This window comes from Pundamilia nyererei, unplaced genomic scaffold (genome assembly GCF_000239375.1).
Source record: "Pundamilia nyererei isolate P.nyererei 1_Seehausen unplaced genomic scaffold, PunNye1.0 scaffold00023, whole genome shotgun sequence".
Lineage (NCBI taxonomy): Eukaryota > Metazoa > Chordata > Actinopteri > Cichliformes > Cichlidae > Pundamilia > Pundamilia nyererei.
In genome coordinates this window covers 4,152,547-4,168,913 of record NW_005187424.1, presented here as the reverse complement: position 1 = coordinate 4,168,913, position 16,367 = coordinate 4,152,547, and the positions used below count along the sequence as shown (strand labels likewise).

At 40.2% G+C, this 16,367-nt stretch overlaps 1 protein-coding gene across 3 annotated transcripts in view; it reads right to left on the bottom strand.

The window, feature by feature from the left end:
• Positions 1-210: 210 nt before the first annotated feature.
• The window catches only part of LOC102201673 (pre-B-cell leukemia transcription factor 1), a 63,270-nt gene continuing 47,113 nt past the window's right edge, over positions 211-16,367 (bottom strand). Inside the window, exons 4-9 of one of the 3 annotated variants that reach the window (XM_005727249.1) lie at positions 14,296-14,486; positions 11,166-11,301; positions 9,703-9,862; positions 6,876-6,988; positions 5,147-5,236; positions 211-2,944 (exon numbers count right to left, since the gene is read on the bottom strand). In XM_005727249.1, the coding sequence (XP_005727306.1) occupies positions 2,852-2,944; positions 5,147-5,236; positions 6,876-6,988; positions 9,703-9,862; positions 11,166-11,301; positions 14,296-14,486 (783 nt within the window). In that variant the 3' untranslated portion in view covers positions 211-2,851. The remainder of the gene's footprint in view (positions 2,945-5,146; positions 5,237-6,875; positions 6,989-9,702; positions 9,863-11,165; positions 11,302-14,295; positions 14,487-16,367) is intronic. The other 2 variants (XM_005727250.1, XM_005727251.1) reach the window with 2 other exon arrangements.

Genomic DNA, 16,367 nt, shown 5'->3' with positions numbered 1-16,367 from the left:
CAGTACAAATTAAGAGACCATAAAACCTACACCTTTCAGCTATTTTTCTCCACAGAAAACAAGTTTTGAATCGGAATTAAAAAGACAATAGTTTTCCATTTGATACCTTTTTACATACGCAGAGATCTTAAAAGTTAAAACCTGTCAAGAAAAAGGCTCCACGATTTCACTCTGAAATCCTTATAAAAAAGAAGTTAACATTCAAAACACTGCAGTACGTTATTTTATTGAAGAACAAAAAGACATGCAACAAATAAAACATTTCATGTTTTACAAATTGGTCATCTTTCTTTTCATGTCTCTTTTCCTTTTATATTCAAAAACTAAAAAGCATCATTACATGAAGCTTCGATAATATTTGACAGGCAATGTGAAAAGTAGAGTTAAGCCTTTTTTTGAGGGGTGCAAAAACAATCCTCGTGTTTGCCTTGCATGGCCGCCGCTGTCAGTTCACTCCAATGACTTCCAAAGACACGACTGAGGCAGGTTCTGTGCATCATTTCAATGGTGCTCGCCCCCTCGGCTGTAATACTGAGCAGGTGAGTCGAGAGGGGAGCCGCTCTGAGTCATTCAAATGAGTTTTGTCTGTTGCCATCACGCCGTCGTAGATCTCAACGCCCAAGCTCTGAGACATCCATGATTTCATACGTGTGTAATAAATACTGTTAAAAAAATACCTGTGGTTTTCAGGCTGTTTGGGATCTCGGGACTGAATTTTCTCTCAGGGTTCAGTTCAGCTAAAATAAAAGCCAAAGAGAGGGCAATGTTAACGCTAACTTTTCACGTCACCTTTAATGGGACAGTAGCCATTTTGGACGCAGGGTTGTAACATGTGACATGAGTACAAAAGAATAAGAAGGATTTCACCTTAAATCCAACAGGAACTCAAAGAGGCTGCGTTAAAATAGCTACTGTCCAAATTCAAAGATGCAAAAAAAGAGTAAAGGCGCATATCTACATACTGTATATAGAGCATTCTTGGGCAATTCACACATAATGGTAGCATAAAAAGAAAAACAGTCAAAAGAATATCAAGTGAAACAAAAAAGATGACTTATTTGCAAAATGGAGACACATAAAAATATATCCAAACATCTTCTGGATTTGTGTGCCATCAGGGTATTTGTTTTCATTTGAATTTATATAAACACTACTGTATTCCAAGTGCATTTTTCTGGCTTTGGATACAGAGTACTGGAGCATAATGAGATGCTCACTAGCACTGCAGATACTAAAACCATTCAAAAACAGGAAAAAGAAAACCCTCGATAAAGCTGATCCCAATGAGGGGGATAAAATTCTGCCTTTTTTTGGTATCAAAGTATGTAAATGCTCATGAGGACTATTGTAATCATGTATACATTGTACTGTACATACGACAAAGGTCACAAATTTAATTTCACATTTCAGATTGGCATCATGTTCATGAGTGTAGTGTCATTTTAAACAAAGAAAAAAGTGAATAAGTGAGAATATAATTACTTTCTAACGTCAGACGTTCTCTCTGATGTTATCAGAGGTTACAAAACAGGTCAGGCAGATCAAGATGAACACATGCCGATTAGATTTGTGACTAAATCCTGAGGATTCAGTGAGACATTTTGGACAGAAAAAAAAAGAATATTGCAGAGTCATATCTATTACATTTTTTAGCATGTTCCAGTTTTACAAACTTTAATAGGAAACGATTATTTATTTTTATCAAATTTTGCACATTTTTATTGACTTTTCCAATTTATTTATTGGAAAAGAATAAGTTGAGCAAAACCAAAATTCTTCTGTTCTCAAAATGATTCATCTCGTGCTCAGACTTTTGGCACAAATGTGATTCCATACATGAATGAGAAAGGACATGCGATGTGTTCAATCCTGATGACATGATACCTTAAAAACTGAATTACTGTTTGGTTACCAGCAGTATTTGGATCCGTTTGTCTCACTGTTAGATTTAAACAGTTTTTCTTTTTTTTCACATTTACAAATGCTCCCCTTTGACTTTAATCAGTAGATGTTATTGTGCTTTAATATATACGTCTTTGAGCTCAATTCCTTAATTTCTCGCTTTAAGATTGTAAAGTCTCTGCACTGTTGTACCGCGTGTTAGCTGAAACGTAGCTACTATGGCACAAAGCAATAAAAGGTCTTAAATGTCAGTGTCTGCTGTAGAAGTTCTGAATACAAACAATACAAACCGAGGCTGAATACTTGGATATCAGCTTACTAATATAAATGGACTAACATAATAATAATAATATGTCACAATGTATGGCATGAGAAATTTAAGGACATGAGACAACCATGTTTTCAAAATTCACCTCCAGAGCTGAACTTTGGCACCATAGGTAAAAAAAAGAAAAGTAATCTGGTATTGAAAACAGACGTGTAACGATAGGGCTCGATGTGGTGTGTGATAAATTTGTAAAAATACGAAACTTTGTAAAACCGAAGCCGTTTAAATTTTGTTTGCTATGTTATTATTTCGAATAGAGGTAGTGTGAAAGCATCTCAATTTACAAGATGTGGGCCAATACGCTGCTGTGAGCCTACTGTGTGAATATATACTGTAAAGAGAAATACAAAGAGGCAACATGGACATCAAGTGGAAACTGTACAAACTGTGTGGTGTGAATATGAGTCCCCTACGCAGGCTGCTAATGGTGCCGCGGTGGTCCAGATAGGAAAAGTGAACAGTTTTATCCGTAATGGTGAAAACGTCATCTCCAGACCCCGACTGTGCCGCGCCGTTTCCCATCCAGTCCCAAAAAAAGGGGGTCAGGGTATAAGTTTTGGAAGGGAGAGTTGTGGTGGATCGAGGAAAGTGGGAATCAAGAGGAAGCAGGTGGGTGGAGGATCAGTTGGAGGTATCGGAGTGAACGCTTCCAGGTCCTTCTGTAGGTGATGTCACTGATGAGGGGGTTGGAGCATCCTGCCAGCCGCCGTTTGCCTGGGAGGGGAAAAGAATCAGAGAGAACCAGAAGTGGGGCGTGAGTGAGTTGCTCTTCTGTTCATTACTCGATGCAGCTCAAACACACTGAGATAAAAAAACGAATAGAAGTCCTGAGGGCAAGATAGTGCACCAACGCTGGGATACTTTGAACTACGCAGTCAAACACAGCCTTAAGTCAAACTGCCTCCTGGATTGGCGGAAAAGCTAACACAGCTCACATTACAGCTAATAATTCAGAATAAGACTGACATTAAAAAAAATACTGCCGTGTTTCCAGCTGAGCAGAAACAGAATTACCCCATCATACACTGCACACTCACTCATTTAAGCAATGACAACAATAAAGAGAGGAAAAGTCAACTTGTACAAGATTTCGTCTTGAAATAAATTCCTGCTGCTGTCATTTTAAACAATATGAATATATGTAAATTGTATGGAAGGGCGTCTGAAACAAAACATGCTCTAATTACGATGCTGACAGTAGGAATTAACATACAATAAGAACTCTGGAGGTCCTTTTCACCGCCACAGACAGGCCTGTTAAAGAGCATTTAGGGTGTTAATAGCGAATTTAAAACCATCAGAAAAATTGGAAATGGTCCTCGACAGCCTTTCATTTCACAGCTTGTAGTGTGTAATCAAAAGTGGAGGGGTCAGATTGTATAATGTAATCACCCGCAGCAGTCATTATCCAGCAGGCTTTTTTGTATTAGACACAAGATTCATTAAAGTCTGTCTTGACATGTCTCTAAAACTGTTTTTTTTTTTTTTCCAGGATACAGGTCGTTCCTGCAACAATGAAGTTATAAAAGCGTTTCGATATCTATATATCTATATATATATCTTTTATGCAAAGACAAACCAAAAACCACTTATGATGTATTTTGTAAATTGTACATTACAACAAAAGTGCTTCTATGCCCTGAATTCTTCAAAATAAAGGCCAAAAGAGGTTGAGATAGCTCAGTGGAAAAAATCTAGTTTTCTACAAAAGACAGCTTTGTCATAACTTACTATTATCTGCTAAAATATTATATCAAACTAAACTGTCGTGCATGGATTGGAGAAAAAACAGGCAAGTGAAGAGCAGAGATTCCTAATTTACCAGCCTTAGCAACATAAATCACAGGCAAACAGGCTGCCAGACAGATATCCTGCTCCTACATTATGCATTGCAGAGCTTCTTTACAGGGTATAAAAGTGAATAACACAGCATACTGTGGCAGTGTAAGATGTGGTAGAGCAAGCAGGCGTCCAAGGAGAACCGTATCTGTGAGGTCAAAGGACTGAGAAAGAACAGGGCCTGAATACGTTAGCGTCCTCTCAGGGTTAGCACAGCTAGCTGTGGGATGCGCTCGGAGCAGCCAGGAAGCCTATTTGAATACACATACATGTTTTTATACGGGAGACATTTCATCTGATTATCATATGGCCAGTGAGGCACGACGACGACAGCGGAGGAACCCAGCCGCGGCTGTGACCGTCCTCGTCCTCAGCGCGGCTCGCTGTCAGGGCCATTAGTGTGGCAGGAACATGATCTGAGCAATGCGCTTGGATTGCTGTCCCAAGTCCACACTCTGCTCTCCTTGTGTCTGTCTTATCGATTTTCCCCTTTACGACACGGCTTGTCGCTGTGAATTTCCCTACTGTTTCCCGCCGCCAGCTAGCAACCCCCACCCCACCCCTCATACCCCCACATCTAAACCCGAACTCTGCAGAAAAATAAGACAAACACGTCGGGGACAAACCCCTATGGCACATGAGGAGTCGTTTCCAGGAGCGTGAGGTTTTATTTTTAGCGGGACGGTGCTGATGTCTCCTGTGGGGCATTAACGGGAGCTTCTGGCCTTGGGGCTGCTAATCACGGGTCAGGTGGTCAGAGGGAGCTGAAGTCCAGAGCAAAGAGGTGTCACCTGTTTGTGCGGCTCTCTCACGGCTGACCATACGTGGCTGCAGGTGCTACTCCAGGCCTGATTGAACATGACAGGCTCAGAAGGCGGCTCTGCATGTGTGTGGCCAGCACCACGCCTGCGTACGGTGGGTACCGTGCTGCCTGTGGCACGAGTGCTAGAGAAGCAATCAACTAGGTGACCATGGAGTGGAGACAAGTCCTACTAAGTGGCATTCTGAGCCCTATGGCTTTGAAATAATTGGTAGGGAGAGAAAGGAAAAACAAAGGGGAAAAAAAGGAAAGCTTACATTGATGCCCTGCGGACTGTACATCTGGTTGGCTGTGAGTCCTTCACTGTATCCGCCTGTCTGACTGATAACATGGCGAAGGGTATCCACCTGAAACATTCAGAAAGAGCAGACAAAGCAAGGTCAGAGTCAACACAAGAGAAGCACAAGAGAAAAGAGAGAGATGACAAGACAACAAGAGAGACAACAAGAGTACACTGCTGCAAGTATGTCCTTGGAGACAACAAAGTCCAAAACAAAAAGGGAATTCAGGATAAAGAGATGTTTGGTTTTTGCCAGCTGAAATCAAACTGTTTGTAGGATGAATACAGGATGACAAATCTTCTGCCCTTGAGACTGGGGTATTAATGACTCTTTTCCATCAAGGTAAAAGTAAGCAGCTGGGTGTTTTCTTTTGGAGGGGGTGTGCATGACAAGGGTAAAAAGGAAGTTTATTAGAAAATAAGTTGAACACATGCTCTTATGCCAGCAAGATTAACAATATTTAGATTAAGAAGATTCGTCATTAACAGCATGTGCCAGTCAAAGCAGAAATCATTAAAACATGACAAATAAAAGGTCCCCTATTAGTCCCACAAATGCTATCCAAGTCCCACTATAGAAAAAGGGTCTGAATCTTATTTTGTTAACAAGTAGTGTATGAGTACAAGTAAGTGCACAGAGGTAGAGGGCAATTAAGTCCCGCCCATATCAGAGGGGAAACAAGTTATTAGAAGCCTCCATGTGAGTTTCATCTGTTAGAAGAAAAAAATAAATTTAAAAAAAATTCCCAAAAGCACCAGGGTGATGGAAAACAATACCAACAGGTATAACCCACATCAGTTTGACTATTTCAGGCAGGACTGTGCTTAATTATTATTAATGAGAGTCATTATTTGTTGTTAATAAGTCAAATATCAAAATGTCAGTTTTACACCTATATTTCTGTAAGTTAAAAGCTACTTGTTATGCATTTCTTTACTTTCTGCTTGAATTAAATATGGCAAACATTTCAGATGCTTTTCTTGTCTTGGCTCGGGATGTTCTCACTGAGAGGGGATACTCTTAATATGATCATAACGTGAACACAGAGTCTCCACCCACTGCTGTTCAGACCTATTTATAAAAGTGGCCAATCAGGAGGAAATTGCAAGGGAGGGAGCTAAACTGAATTGTTTCAGACAAAACTTGAACTAAAAGGCTGCACAACTCCTAGTATAAGGTAAATACAGATGATGATGTCGTGGTTCATGCAAAGCTATTCTAAGAATAACAAAAAATGGAGTTTGAAATGAGAATAACAGTTGCATAACTTCCATTATAGTGGAATGTGGATGACTCAGAAAGCATAGTTGGTGATAAACTTAGTTGACTAAAATATATCTAACCTTAGCTTTGTAACTGCTAATTAAATACTGAATGCTAAAACACAAAAGTGTAGCATCAACTGAATCGTTTCCCTTCCAGTGGGCGTGGCTTTTTGAGGTTGAATCAATGCAGTCCATCTTGCTAGCTTCCTTGGAATTGGCTGGTCTGGCTGTAGATGCACTGTCATATTTCTGCAGTTCTTTTAAGCTAATATAAATTAATTTAAGCATTATCAGATGACCGACTTCCTGATACTACGAGGGTGAAATTACCCTAGTTACTAGTTAATTCATCTAAAACCTGTGCATGACGAGTCTGGCGTTACAAAGATCAGTACTCGATCCGCCCCTGTATCACCTTCTGTTCTGCTTTGGGGCCCTACCTGCGACTGCACGTTGGCTCCCACCTGAGCCCCCTGGTACGAGTCCCCATTGAGAGACTGCACGCTCATGAACAAGTCCCCCGAGTTTGACATGTTAAAAGAGCCACCAGAACCTGAAAGGAGAGAGGGAGCAGTCGAATCACAGAGAGACAGAGAGCAAGCAAAGAGGAGCAAGTCAGCCCGTTCAGGAAGCAGCCTGGAGGAGCAGCATGCAGAGGGTTAGCTAGCAGCCGTGCAGGCTGTTAGACCAGGGGGGGTGAAGTGAGGACCGAGAAGTAGTGTATCAGGTATATGTTTTACCAGGTAATCTGTTTACATATTAGCAAAAAATAATTAAGAAAGGAGCCCAGATTAATAAGAAATGCACTCAATTGCTGTCTCATCCAAGTAGCCTGGACTGCTTTCATTGAAAGACAAAACTATCTTTAGTGATGGTGACTTGTTGTTGTGTTTTTTTGGAGAATACAACATTTAAAAGACATTTTAAGAAGCCCGAAAAAGCCATTCTTCTTCTTAAGTCTGATATTTCATCAAAGGAAGACAGCAAATGATAAACATTTCCCAACAACACTGGACTGTAGAAAAAGATAAGTCTGGCATTCTTTCAAATTTTTACTACTTTATGCAATACATAAAGTGTATAAGCACACCTGTAAAGCATTAATATATGACCACACATGTACAGTGAGCATGGATGTGCTGGTGTCAACAGGAGGCAGAGGGTTTGTCTGCCTCTGGAGAAAATACCACAGAAGAAGAATGATATAACGCTTATGCAAAAAGTATGGGGAGAGATGTTTTTTATTTTGACTGATTAAGATGAGGGGGAGCTGTTACTACAATAAACATGTGGCTAGGGGGGGTCACGGTGACAGAAAACAGCCTGGGAATCATCACAAAGTAAACATGGCAACATATCAGAGTCTTAGTGTGGTACTAGGAGGATTATCCATCACCAGAGGGAGCCATAACAAGGGGAATAGAGGCTAATAAGATTTCAAGGTTCCAAGATGGCTGCCACGCCAGTCCCATGAAATGTGTGTCAAGTCTGCGAGTGATATTTAGGTAATTTAGGCACAAGCAGGGGGTCCTTTCGATCCACCCTCAGACCTAGGGGTTGCACATCTTTTGATGTTACTGGATTACCGCTGAACTCTGAAGCTGGTCAGTTTGAGGCCTAGGGCTACCTGGACTCCACATGCAGGAGTGTAGTTAAACTACTGGGAACGGCAGTCAACAGGTTTTTATATTTCTTCTCTTATTTCTATTTCATTTGTCATTTATCTGTTCAACGTTAATCCTGAATTAAGAACTACTTCTGCTGAGGAGGGATTTGGCAAAGATTTTTAAATCAGCTGCCTTTCCTGACACAGAACTTTTGGGTATTTGTCTTGTCGCAGTCTTGAATGGGATCTTTTACATGTCAGGCACATGTGTAAACCACTACACTATGATTATATAAATTATATTTCTCCTGGCCTGAAGATCATCTTCACTATTCAGGCTAAAGCTCTATATATCGATCTAAACATGCGAGCTGAGCTTTAATGTTGTGGCTTAAAATGCAGAATTACGACTGCTAGACATTAAAGCAAACTAACGCTCTGTTTTCAATCTTAACGTTGTTATTTGGTAAAAACCAAACAATGTTTTTGTTAAGTGTTCCTAGGTCAAATTAATATCCACTACAAAAATTGCTATAAAAATTGATTACATAAATTAACTTTCATTCTTAACTAAAAATAAGTAATATCTCATAACAGCAGGGCATTGCAGTTTTTAATAAAGGCTACTAATTAAAACACGTAGTGTATTTAATTTTAAAAGCTTTATTTCACCTGTGGCTATTTACACATTTAGCAAAAAAAAAAGAAAAAAATTGATTAAATATTAATGTCCTGTAAGACTTGAATCTTTCATTCTACTAATGAAAGAGGCAACTTTAACATTTTTCTATATATTTTAGGCAATTTAAGCAGGTGTGAATTGAAATTTATGTTGCAGGTATTTTTCATATGAACATGGTATAGGTGGTATATTAAAAAAACCCCAAACAAACTACAATGTGTGTATGAAAGGTAAAAAAAGGAATGTAGATGTGATGGTTTGATAGAAGGTGGCAACGTTAACCCTAATTCTATATACCGGATAAGGCAGAAATAGACTTTTCTGGAAAACCTGAATAGTTTTGATGTATTTCGGTTGGAATGATACGTTTTTTTCCTCTGATTGGCAGCACTTGGTAACAGTTGTAAAAAAATATGAAGTACATTTTTTGATTGCCTAGGATTAGGTAATCGTGATGAGACGTCAGAGTTAATCATCTCTGTACACTAATGTGGCTCAACAAGAAAAGTAAGTGGGGTCAATTCACTGTTAGTCTTTTTTCCACTGTTATTCACCAAAAATAAGAAAAATGTAGAATACTACCAGACTTATCCTTAGAGTGTCAGCAGAGACCGTGATAAATACAGAGTTTAATAAGCATACATGAAGAACAGGATTAATTGAGACCCAGACAAGAGGACAGTGAGATTATGGAGACTTGGCACGGGGTTCAGGTCGTCTAATCGGACATATTTTTGTACTAGGGGGGTAATTAGAGTCGTGAAGGGGAAATGTTTAATTTGTTCAGCAGTAACGATGGTGCTTTGTCAGGTTTTAGGCATGTTCTGTGTATAACTGAGTTTGCCTGACAGATCTACTTTTTGCTCCTTTACAAATTACCAGCATCAGCAATGAAAAAACTCTAAAATTGACTAAGTTGTAGTACACAGAGGAGGCACATATCTAATAGCTGAGCAGAGCCAGGGACTTCCTGTCTCACCTGCAGAGTTTGGAGTTGAGGGTGAATTTGCTTGGCTTCCATGTGAGGATGCATTAGCCGCATTCACGGCAGTTCTCGCAGCGTACATGTTGGCTTCTTCTTGGAACTTACCAATGTTTTTCTTGTATCTGATTCTTTTATTCCCGAACCAGTTGGAAACCTGAGCAGACAAACAAAAGAATATAGTTTAATTGTCACGACATATTACCACACAGAGGCTCTCAGAAAAACCATGGCAGTGTTTAGCTTGCATGGCCTTAATGGCATGCAAAACACTGCAGAGAGCCTCTGTCAGAGGTATGGGCTTCACAGACTGGTGCTGTGAATCTGCATTAGTGCCAGAATGGAATGATTGCCAATAACAGTCTCATTATGTCACCATGACTGCAGCTATCATCAGAACTCACGCAAGCACCAATCAGTCAACATCCGCTAACACCCATTACGGCTAATGGACTCCCAGATGAAGCCGGGGGGGTAATCCCAGCGCTAATGATAAACAACATTAAAATGAAAACCAAATCAATCCTGCAAAGTTTCCAATGCACAGAGTAGGTAAACATTCTCCTTTATTATGGCCAAGAAACGGAAACTCTACAAATCATTCGGCTACCGAGCTGCTTCCACAATCAGGCCCAGCTGCACCCTCCAATCATTCCTTAGAAATTAATGAAACCAATTGAGAAAACAATCCATTCCCAAATGATGGATTCAAAACACAAACTGCTGTTTACCTTGGTGTTGTCATTGCTTTCCGTATTATCAACTCTCACAGGAGTGAAACAACCTGAGTGCTGGAATGCAAAGATGTTTTAGTCTTCGCACTCGCCGTGAGACAGATGTTGGTTAAGTTACCGTTAGATTTAATCATCAAATGCCTCAAATGATCCCAGCGCTGAATTTCACAAGCTGAAAGCAGCTGCTGATTAATCAATTAGTTGCTTTCTCGAAGATGTTCGATTAGAAACTTCAGTCTATTTTATTTTCACTTCGTTTACCCCCCAAAAAATACGTGCACAAAGTATGCTGGATTTCTCACCATTTGTGTCACACTTTGTAAAAGTACTTGGACTGTATTTAGAATTTATGTTGCAAGTGGTGCATGTGATCCACTATAAGATTAGATCAATAAGAACTATGACAGCTGAGTTGTGCTTAGCTTGCATTACTTCAATAGGAACACTGTGTCACTGGTCAAAAATAGCTTTGACTGGTTTGATTTACGAGATTACAGACTCATGACAAGGCGTATTTATACTTTAAGTCCTTTGTTGTCTCAATGAAAGGCACTGCTAAAAGATTAGAGACGCTGTCTGTACTCATGACAGTCACAAAACATATTATTAGGTTACTTGCCAAGACGCTCTGCGCCAGCTTCATATTAAAACTCGTCTTTGTCCTGCTACTCTGTGTACGGCAGTGTTCCTACAGGTGCTGTGAGGTGGCGGTGATCTGCGGTGTACCTGGGCCACTGTGATGGCGCACTTCTTTGCCAGCTCTTCTTTAGCCTCCTCGCTGGGGTAGGGGTTACTGAGGTGCGAGTAGAAATATTCATTCAGGATCTCTGTCGCCTGCTTGTTGAAGTTTCGTCTTTTTCGTCTGCAAAGAGAACAGCGAGGGTTCAAACGGGGATAAAATTAAGTTTAGAGCAACGATAACAACATGGAACTGGTAAGAAACGCTGGGGAACTATCATTACAGAGAGAAGTCATAAGCGCTCTGATCTCAAAATCAAATTTGCTTATTTCTCCTCCAGCCTTTATCCACAAGGTAACAGTTTGGGACTTTTCCACTGCAGAGATGTTTGCTTTCTCTTAAATATAATGGGACGAGACAATCGGGGAAATTGTAAAAGATGGATGGACGTGTCTTTTTTCTTTAGTTAGCCAGCCTCGCCCTCATTGTCTGTAGTTTGACAGAAAGAAAATTGTTCCTCCATAAAATAGCTCATGACAAAGTTTGTGCATTCTTACTGTAATCAGGTCATGACTTTGGAAAGATGCATCGCTGCTGAGTTTTAAAATGTATTCTTGGCACTTACGCACCACAATGCAAGTGTCATTTAGTTCCAATGTATTCATAAGACGGCAGTCATTTCTACAGCGGCCATCTCCAAAACTGAGGAAAAATCTAAAATAAACTGCACAACAACTACAAATGTAACCTTATCCGAAATCTTGGATTCACTTTTAAACATGACATTTCTGCAAGTTCACCCTATTAAATATTGTGGTTGCTTTAATATGGAGGAAGTGGTTTTCAGCACGCCGATACCAACTCAAGCCGGTCATCAGTTATAAGCCGAGCATCCGTGATGTTGGCTTGACACCAGCACGGTCTCTGCGGGTTTATCTGGCCTTGATTTGGATGTACATTACCCCCCTTTGTGAAAACCTCTGCTGCACCAGAAACTTTCAATTTAGCTGCAGCTTTGCACTGAGACACTTTGTCAGGACTCAAGAGAACAATTAGGCCCAGAATTGCTGCACTACAGCTCTGTTTATGAGCATCTGAAGAAAGCATTAGGGCTGGCAATAAAAGCACATAACTGGGTCATAATAATTAAGTCAATATCTACTATTAATTGTGGGGAGATAAAGAAGAAATCACAGTCTCCATTTTTTAAAAGGTTTAATAGCAGTGTTTGCCTTTTGAATATTCAGACATACAGACGTTAAAACCAGCCAGGGTAGGGCTCCGCTTTAAACCGTAACACTGTTTTGGGAATATACTGACTATGACTGCTCTGGATTTGTGTACTTGCTCTGTGATTAGACAGAATTTTTTAAGTTAAGTGTTTTTTTTCCCTTTTAAATATATATGTATAATTAAAGGACAACAATGGAAATCTTATTTTACAGTTTTAAAGTGTGCAGTTTAAACCTAAACCCATTCATTAACATAACATTTAACTCAAGAATTATCACTGGGATGTCAATTAAACGTATCATAAATAATTGTGCATTTGCACATGTCTTTTTTGCATTCATGCTCACAAAAAAGAGATAAAATACGCTGAATAGTAATTTGAGTAATCTCTATGTTTGATAACATAATTTCAAATTTCATTGTGGTGAAAATCTGATATTCTGACTGCATTACACCAGCAAATATGGAACAGCTCTAGCATTTATTTTATTAATTACACCTTATCTAGGAGGAATTAACTATTAAATACGTCACTGTTTTCAAGGATAAATGATATATCTGCAGTATAGTAATGTACAGTGGGTTGATGAATAGTTTTTTAAAACAGCTATAAAGTTAGTGAGAATAATAACTAAATAAAGAATTTGCAGGTGACAAAACTAAAACTACAAACTGAAATATGTTACAATGTTCCCAGACGCTTAGAGGAAGTGTACAGTTCAGTAGTAATGCTCTCGATGGCCACGTTTGACATTGTTCACAGTTAAAAAAAAACGGAGGTCCACGCTTCAATTTTAGAGCAGTTTTAAATAATGTGTCAAAAACGTGCTCTGGTGTCAACAGTGAAACTTGGGTTACAAATTTTTTTCAAACTGCTGACTTTATCAGTCATAACTCTGCATTCTCTCTCTTTATAAGCTTTTGATCACTTTTTCGATCGCTCATGAAAGGTTTGCGTGGTTACGTTGTTGAGATGCAGCTTCACTGAAATTGCTTTTTAAAGCTCACCTGTATTTTTAACAGCTTTAACGGAATTTTATTGCAACTTTATTGTATGTTGCTGTTTTGTGTGTGTGTGTGTTTACACCCATGTAAAACCTCAGCAGGAAATGCTAACACGCATTCTGTCATGCTTTGAATATGAAAATGAATCCAGCGATATCCTGCCAACACCACACCTTGAAGCAGACAGATATCACATGCTGGTGGCTCATGAGTTGACCGACCCCTCCATCTCTTGTACTCATCAGGTCATATCTGCGTGTGCCACGTCTAAAGAGGGCTTTACATAAGCTGGAGGGGAACCCTGGAAAATCTCTTTCCGTGGATCCACCGGTGAGGAGATTTGTGCTAAAATCTCTGTCCCCCGCTTCGAAAGCCTGGATGAGAATATGTAAATGTGCACAGCATGGGCTCTAGCAGCCAGTAGATTAATCAGTGGAGCTGAGCATGGCAGTGCCTCTCAACTAGCAAAAGCTCTTCCTCTCCCTTCCCCTTCGCTGCTGCACCACCACAATCATTTGCAAGAGAATAGATAGGGAGCTTTGTAAGGCAGTGCATGCCTCATTTAAATGTTATGCCTCCAACTCAGACAGTGAGTGAGATTTATCCTTAGAGAAATGTATGCAAATCCAAAGCACGCATCAAAGAGAACAAGCGATTACATTAAAAAAAAGGAAGCAGTTAGTGTTTTGGATCATGCACGAAGCTCTCATTGGCCAGTGTTGCTGGGTATACAAGTCCAAATGGCACCCAGTCATGCAAACCAGTCCAGCATGTGTGGTAAACAGCATGTGTTACACCACATTTATGGCATGATAGGCCTCCTACATCAGCCATTCATATGGATATCAGGCAGAGAAGGAGAGCACACGTAGAGGATTTTGTAATTTGCAGCACAGAGCGTGCCGTGTACGACCTGAACCTGTATGCAAAGGCACACACCTGGCATCGAGGAAGCGGGAGCGCAGGATCATCACGGCCTCGCAGGTGCTCTGTTTGAGCTGCATCTGGATGGCGCTGAACTTGCGGTGGATGATGCTCACCATGCGCTCGATCTCTTTGGGCGAAATGGGTCGCGTGCGTGACTGCTCTCTCAACAGGTTCATCACATGGGTGGTGAACTCGTTACACGCCTGTAGGGAAGATAAACACACACACATAGGATTACGTTCAAGAGCACACTTCACTTAAGGTCAGACAAAACTGCAGACGAGACCTCAATTTGTCAAATTTGCCGCGCAGAGTCGAGTATTTAAAATTCACAAATCGTGCGCTTTTCTTAATGTAGTTCTGGGGCAAGCTTTCTCGCAGAGCCAAGGGGGAATATAAGCACTGATATATTTCATATTTAACAGAAATGGTGATGGCAGTATGTTGAGAGGAACCAATGACAGCTGTTCCCCTCTCAGACACACTTTTTACAGCATAGCCAACCCTGAGAGACGAACATGCCACAACGTTTTATTCATCGCACCCCCCCATGTGACACCAGCCGTGAATCTGCCACGATATTACACTCCGACTCCGCGCCTCTTACTGCCGCCTCTTCTTTATTTCCTCTCCTCCTGTCGATCTCTCCCTGGATTTCGCCGTGTCAGGCTTTGTCTGTGTCTGTCTATCTCTGTGTTCATCTGTCTTACTCGCCTCATCTGAAAGGGATGCTATTGTCATGAATGCATCGGTTATCAAGGCAATGAGAGAAAATCACCCCCTTCCTTTAAAGCATCCCTTCAAGACTATACTTGGAATACACACAGAGGCTGCATATGATGGACTATTCTGGGGTAAAGACACAGTCTAAAGTGAATTCTTACTGACGTGTACTGAGGAAACAGTCGAAGGGTTGCCACTTGATTTAAGAGTGATCCTGCCTCAGCGAGGAGTAAAAAATCTGGATTAAAGTTCAGGAGGGAAAAGCAGCTATAGGAAGATGGACCAGCTCAGCAATATATAATCAGTTTTTGAACTGATTTTGTACTTTTCTGTAGAAGGACTGCATCTTCAAAGTGTGCAGAGCTGGAAAACCCTGAAGTAAAATGTGATAAAGTAGTAAAAAACATGTTTTTCTCGTCAAACTCTTGGAACTTCATAATATTCCATTTTCTATCACACATAAACCTGCAAATTGCCACATTTGAGAATCTGAAACTAAGAAAAGTTTTGGTCATTTTACTTGACAAATAAAATAAATCATTGCTTACTAAACATTATTTTTCTATCACGTTTCACACTTTTTAAAATCAAACTGGAACCTCATCAAGATCCATCTTACAAGGCAAAGCTTACAAGCTGCCTCCAAATAGTTTCATCCCAGGTGCATCTCCTAAACTTGCTCATCACATCTTATTGCATTCTTTGTTTTTTGTGGTTCACGCATAAATCCGCGAGGAAAGATATACGGACCGCATAAAATAATAGCTACTCGAAGTATAAAAAGTATTAGAACAAGTCTCACATAAAAACAGCATCTCAAGTTTAAAGGGCTCTTACAAGTACATATAAGATGTTTCATTATGACCTTATTTAATTTAAAGACTTTTAAGGATACACTGAGAGCAGCTTTAAGCGGCAGTTAAGGCCATTGTTTAATCGAACTGTAGCTCAATAACCTTGACTCAAACTTGAGTCGCTTCAGGCTTCGCAGCATAGAATATATCACTGCTTCATTCCTTTTTTCAAAGTTTTCAGCAGAACTTTTTCATCTTTTCCAACTGTTGCAGAAATCCTTCTCCCCGCGCTGTCTGGGAATCTCTTTGCTCTGGCAGTTATGTATCATAAAAAATGCCTTTAGAGACCACCGTGCTTGCAGGCCTGAGCCTCTAGCCCTGCTGTGGTGTGCGTGCCAGGCTACAAAAACGTGGAGATGCACGACAAGCTAAAATGGTATTAAAGTGCACATCGTGATGTTGCTTTTGATGTGTCCTGCTGTCACAGCAAATGCACAGGAAACTCCCTAACATCATTAAGCTGGCCATACGTGTGTGTGTGTGTGTGTGTGTGTGTGTGTGTGTGTG